This window comes from Stegastes partitus, unplaced genomic scaffold (assembly GCF_000690725.1).
Source record: "Stegastes partitus isolate 25-593 unplaced genomic scaffold, Stegastes_partitus-1.0.2 Scaffold553, whole genome shotgun sequence".
Taxonomy (NCBI): domain Eukaryota; kingdom Metazoa; phylum Chordata; class Actinopteri; family Pomacentridae; genus Stegastes; species Stegastes partitus.
In genome coordinates, this window is record NW_007578284.1 from 123,700 (window position 1) to 130,366 (window position 6,667).

The 6,667-nt window shown below is 41.4% G+C and overlaps 1 protein-coding gene across 1 annotated transcript in view; it reads left to right on the top strand.

The window, feature by feature from the left end:
- Positions 1–162: 162 nt before the first annotated feature.
- mmrn2a (multimerin 2a) overlaps positions 163–6,667 on the top strand; it is a 29,974-nt gene continuing 23,469 nt past the window's right edge. Inside the window, exon 1 of the mRNA XM_008288328.1 lies at positions 163–382. Within this exon, the coding sequence (XP_008286550.1) occupies positions 183–382 (200 nt within the window). The 5' untranslated portion in view covers positions 163–182. The remainder of the gene's footprint in view (positions 383–6,667) is intronic.

Consider the following 6,667-nt stretch of genomic DNA (forward strand, 5'->3'; position numbering starts at 1 on the left):
AACACATTCTGGCTCCAGGAGGAGGAAGGAGTCGATGTGACTCAACAGCCTCCAGCAGAGGAGGAAGCCGGGGGCGTGACCTCCCCTCTCCTCCCCTCTCCTCCCCTCTCTCTCTCCCCCAGCTGTTTAAAGGCAGCTGGCGGCCGTGCGAGCTTCACTCAGCGCTGTGGCCGGGAGCAGCCATGACGGCGGTGGGAGAACTGGTGCTGGTGCTGGGCTTACTGGTGAGCGCCCACTGCGAGGTCAGGGCTCGGGACCCCGAGGTGGACGAGGAGGAGGAGGAGCTGGGAGGAAGGGCAGGGGGAGGCGCCTTCTCTCCTCACCCTGGGGGAATTGAGGACCCCCAGATGGGAGGGACGGGGAGCTACCCATCCAGAACCGGGTGAGTCCGGACCGCCAACACCCTCCAGTCAGGCTTCACACAGTTAAATGAGCTTTAAAAATACAGATAAAAAAAGCTGTAATACTGTTAGAAAAACAAAACCTGCAAATGTGTAAAAACAATGTTTCTGCTGAAATTCAAATACAGTAAAAAATGATTAAATTATGTAAAAAAACAAACAAACAAACAAACAAATCACTATTAAAAGTTAAAGTACAAAAGTTTGATATGTATTTACAGTTTGGAGTTTTTTTATTTTAATTTTTCAATTTTAATTTATTTTGTTTTTACAACATCTCCAGAATAGCAGCAGATCCTTGAATAATTATGATGTTCCTGCTGATTTTTTTTACAATTTTTAAAAATTCTTTACAGTTTTGATGTTTTTTTTTGTTTTGTTTTTTACAACAGATAAATTAGAAACCAAAAACAAAACATCAAAATCTGTTCAATAAAATTTTTGAAAGATTTTTTTCAGACTTTAATATGCAAATTTTCCATTTTCCAATAACAGCAAATACCTGAATAAAAATACATAATTTTTTTTTAAATTGCTGATTCAATATGAACAGAAAAACACTGTGATGTTATCGTCACAATAAAAATAAAAAATGTAATTAAAAATTTTATGTAAATTATTGTTTCTTCTGTGATTTTACAAGAAAAAAAACTAAAAAAAATTATCTGTAAAACAACTGTTCAAAAACTACAGATATAAACTCTTGAAAGATGCTAGTTTTTTTTACATTACACTATCTAGTAGTGCTTGTTATTTTTATTATAAACTATTTTCATAATCAAATAAAAATCTTCAAATAAAACCACCAAACATACAACAACACCTCAGATCTGAACACCTGCTGCTTCTCTTTTTCTTATATTATTATCATGAATCAAACATTTTGTGATCTCTGGTCGTGCTTAATTACGTCATTTTGGGTTTTAGGAAATAATGAATAATACTTTCCACTAATATCTGATGTTTAATGTTCTAAACCGTGAACCATGATCATTCCTCTGTGCTCATCTTGAGTTTTTGGTTGTTTTGTGTCTTTATCTTTTTTATCAGTTTGCATCTCTGTGTTGTCGTTTTATTTCATTTTTCATTCCTGCACCACTTTATGATAATTGTGCATCCCTTAAATCATAGTTTATCTTCTCCATGTGGTTATTTTGCATCTTTAAGTGGTAAATTCACATCTTCTTGCGGTGATTTTCATCCCTTTTCAGACTTTGTGCATCTCTGTATGTTAACTTTGTGCCTCTTCTGAGGTTATTTGGCATCTTTACGTCTCTCTGGGTTGTTTTGCGTCCCTTGTTAGTCCTTCTCATCCCTTTGTGTGTGCTTCTCTGCACTTTTGTGTCTCATTGTAGTAGTTTTGCATCTCTGTACAGTAGTTTTTTGCCTCTTTGTGGTAATTTTATTTATTATTTGTGTCCTTTTTTTACTTATTTTCATCCTTTTGAGGCATTTTGCATCCCGTTATACTTGTGCATTTCCATTCAAAGGGTTTTTGTGGTAGTTTTGCATAACTTTACTGTCAGTTTGCATCCCTTTGTATGTTATGGTCAGATTGCGTGGTGATGATTTGAATCTGTTTATATTTGTTTACTGCACTTTGCAGTCATTTTGCATCATTTTTTGTAATTTGTGAGAAAAATCCAAACATCCTTCGGCATGAAACAAACTCCAAAGTTTATGTGAAGTTAAGTTGATGCTTCCGCAGCTCGAGTGGATCTCTGAGAGCAGCCGGTTTGTTTAGCATTAAGATCCGTCCTTGTGAAGAGGGAACAAAAAGAGGATTATGTCCTAAAAAGGCTCTGACTTTGGAAGATTATTGGTTCGTTGGACCAACTGAGGCTGCTTCAGATAATCTCTGGACGCTGTGGCTTCTGGAGGTTCGCTGCAAACAGCAGGAACGATGAGCAAACAGAGACCAGATTCACTTTGTCTCGCTCTCAGATGCTTCAATGAGGTTTCTAAGTGTCAGTCAGCAGGTTCAGACTCGCTGGCTTCTCCGGACCTCACACACTGATCTCTGGATCCTTCTGCACATCCGAGCCTCCTCCGGCTTCAGCTGCTCTTTGTCACGTTGGTTTTAAACAGGCAGAACATTTACCTGCAGTCCAGTTTGGTCCTCGCAGTGGTAGAAGAACGCCGACACACACGAGTCACGCCTGATGCACACAGAAGCATCAGGCGGTGTTTTGACTGCCAGCATGCGTTTAATAGGCCGCTCACACACACACGTATGTTCATCTGAAGACTTCATGAGAAGCTGGAGGTCCTCCAGTGTTTGTCCTCCAGGCGGTGGTGGAAGAAGCTTTCACATCCTTCACTTCAGTCCAAATATTCAACATCCTGCATTTAAAACCATCCTGCAGTTGTTTGTTGTTAGTTTGTAAAAGTACGAACAAAAAAATACGAAATGTCATCAACTGTATGTAAGTAAAGCGCAATTTTGATTCCCTGGACGCAGAAATGTCACAGACCCCCGAACAGAGAAACAGCCTGAAGGAGACACATCAGTACAAATAACTGCATGTCTTTGTTGTTGTTTTGAATCTTAATGTGACCATTTTGCATCCCATTAGAAAATATTTATGTGTTGATTTTGTGCCTCTATCCATCAGTCAGTTAAATATCCTGCTGTAATACCATTCCATCCATTCACAGCAGTTTTATATATATCTGATATTTTGTGACCATTTGGCATCCCATTTCGGTCATTCTGACTCTCTCTGAGGTTGTTTGGGATCCCTTTGTAGTCGATTTGCATCTATGTGAAAATTTAAAATGACTGTTTTTCATCCCTTTTTAGTCGTTATATCACTTTGTGGTCGTCTTTGTATCACGTTGTGGTTATTTTGCATCCCCTTTAGTTATGTTGTATCTCTTTGAGGTCATTTTGCATCTTTTCGTGCTTATTTTCCGTTTCTCTCTGGTTGGTTTGTATCTTTGTGCTCGTTTTGCATCCGTTGGTCGTCTTTTCTTGCTACGATGTGGTAATTTTTGCATGACTTCTGTAATTACGCATGTCATTTTCTGCCTCAGTGTGGTCAGTTTCCTGTTTTGTTGTGGCCATTTTCATGTTTTTAGTAATTGTGTGAGTCTTTTCTGTCCTGGTGTGGTCATTTTGCATCAGTTCTTTGGTGTTTTGTGGTCATTTTGCATCATTTTTTGATCATTTCACATCTGTTTTTGGTCATTTTCTGTTTCTCTGTGGTTGTTTTTCATCTATATGTGATAATTTTGTGTCTCTTTTCCTCTTTATTCATTTACACATCCCTTTTAGAAATGTTTTATCTATTTTTAGTCATTTCGTGCCCGTTCAGAATCCTCTTCCAGACATTTTGCCTCACTTTCTGGTTTGTTTTGCGTCCTATTGCAGCTGTTTTGCCTCTATGTGGTCATTTTGCTTCCCCTTTTAGTGATTGTGCGCTGCTCGTCCTGCTGGGCCTTTTAGCTTTTATCCAATTGTTGGTCGTGCACTGATTTCAGCAGCAGAATTCATCCACCTGCCTGATCACCGCTGTGATAACAACAATGCTGCCCGTAAATCCCTGAGTGTCGTCCTTTCATCTGCCAGCTGGATGACGGCTGAACGAGCAGTAAATGAAGCCTCTGTGGTCTCGATATCTGCCGGGTATTCGGCTCTCTTTGATCGGAGTCGCTCTGCTCGCTGATCTTCTTCACACCCGGGGGTTTGTGCAGCCCAGAATGCAAGGTCCACGTTTACTTTGAAAGGATTTCAGGGAGGTCTTTGGTCCACAAGAGCAGCAAGAAGGATGCAGAATGGCCACAAAAACCAATAAACAACACTTCACTGAAAAGGGAAGAAAAGTGACACCCAGAAGGAGATGCAAACTGACTAAAAGGGATACAAAATGAGCACAGAAATGAGAGAGACACAAAACAATCAAAGAGAAATGAACAAGCAAAGCAAAACGATCAAAAAACGGTGCAAACTGACCACAAAGAGACGGAAAAAGATCACAAAGTGATGCATGATTACTAAACGGAAAGCAAACTGACCACAAAGAGAAGCAAAGAGATGCAAAACTACCAGAAAAGGAACAGAAAACAATTCCAAAAGGAAATAAAATGACTAAAAATTGGTATAAAATATCCACAGAAAGATGCAAAATTACCAAAAAAGAAAGCAAAAGGATGCATAGAGGCTCAAATGATCACAAAGAGATGCAAAATACCCACAGAGAGACCGAGAACTAATGCAGAAGTACAACGTGGGGGCAGGAAAGAACCACAAAGATGAATGCATTACTAGGAAGGGATGCAAAATCAGCACAAAGAGACACAAAATGAGCAAATAGTGAAGAAAAACAGCCACAAAGTGATATGAAATGACTTACAAAATGGTCACAAAGTGGCGTAAACTGACCAGAAAGGTACTAAAAAGGAAATGTGAGTGAATAAAGGAGGATAAAGAAGCATTAAGTCAGAGCATCAGTCAGTCAGCAGTTCATCAGAATGACTTAAACCTCATCGTTAAACTGAGAGTGAGCACATCTGGACTATTACAGCTCCTCCTGAAGCGTCTCTGCAGCAAGTTTAATGTTGATTTCATAGAATTAGCGAAAACAAAGACAGAAAAACTCATGATATAGAAAATGATCAGCATGTGAAGCAGACTTGATTTAAAAACACCAGAATGCTCCTTTAAACTCCTGCAAATCCTCAGATATCCTCCTATTGCTGTGAAACAACAAACTGTTCCACGTCCACTTCTTCACTGCTTGACTACCTGTTGACCTCTGGAGCACGTATACACCCCCCTCCCCCCTCCACCACCACCACCCGGGCCTCCACCAGAACCAATCAGCCGCCAGCGTCCAGAGATAACGCTGCGGCTGAAAGAACCAGAAACCCTGGAAAGCTGCTCCCCATTACAGCACAAAGAGCTCCGTTTGTGAACGCTGTCATTAGTGCGGCGTTTAAAGTGGATGTCGGGGGGTCAAGGAGCTAATGGAGGGCTGTTTAGTCAGGAGCCCTCGGGGAGCGTTTTATCAGCGTACCGTATGGATGTGGGTCAGAAAAATGATGGAGGCCTCTGGGAGCGCGCTCCAAAAAACCGTCACCGGCCGAGATATTTAATCCTCTTATTTAGTCTGTCAGTCTCCGTAAGCGACGCGTCTCCCAAAACATGGTCCAGCAGATCGGCTCACTCCTGGAAGAACCACAACACCAGTGATGTAATGACAAGATGTGATCGATGCCTGGACGGAAACAAACACTGTACCAGGCAAAATATAAGACAGGCCCCTGCTCTGACTCTGATTAGGAAAGAACAACAGAAACGATCTCCAGAAGACATAAAACAGCTCGAAAGTGACACGAAATGGCAGCAAAAGTAAGAAAACCAAACAACAAGAGACGAGAAATGATTATGAGGATTCAAAATCTCCATAAACGGATGCAAAACAAACTCAAAGAAACATAAAATGAAAACAAAGTGACCCCGAATCACTAAAAGGGATTCAAACTTGCCACAAAAGACGCAGAATGACTTAAAGAGATGCAAAATTACCACAAAATATGCAAAACAACCACCAGGAGATGCTCAGATTTGCACAACAACCACAAAGAAACACAAAATGAAAACAAATCACCAAAAAGTGCAAACTGACCCAAAATAATGCAAAACTTAATCTAAAGAAAAATAGACAAAAATGAAAACAGACACTCAAAAACCACTAAATGCAAAATGAGCAGAAAGAAAAACAACATGAAGACAATGGAACCGTCCTCGTCTGAAACCAAACGCTGTGTCTGTAGGCCGAAGCCTCTCCAGCCTCCTCAGGACAAACTTTAGGTTTGTCGTGCTGATAGCGGAGCTGATCTCTGTGTGTTGTTATGACATCTCCCTCCACCTCCTACCGTCCCGTCATTCAGATGTGAACCCGAACCCTCGGCCCGCGGCAGGAACCCCACGGATCCGCTCAGGACGGGTCGAGGTCTCGCTCGGAAACACTTTCTTGAACGCTCACCAAAACAAACGGGCGGCGGACGGATCGGCTGGAGGCGACAGTTTGACAGGCCACAGCTGTGTGACACCTTCAAGAGAGTCCAGATCTGAAGATGTTTGGTCCCAAACGAGACGCTGTGTTTGAACAAAGAGACGCCTCCTCCAAGAAGTGACTGGCAGGACTAAGTTAAACCAAATGAGCAGCTGTTTGTGTTGGACACCAGGGACCTGAAGGAAAACCCAGTTCTGTCTTTACCAAGGTTACGTCTCCTCAGCCTGACACGTCCAGGCCCGTCCA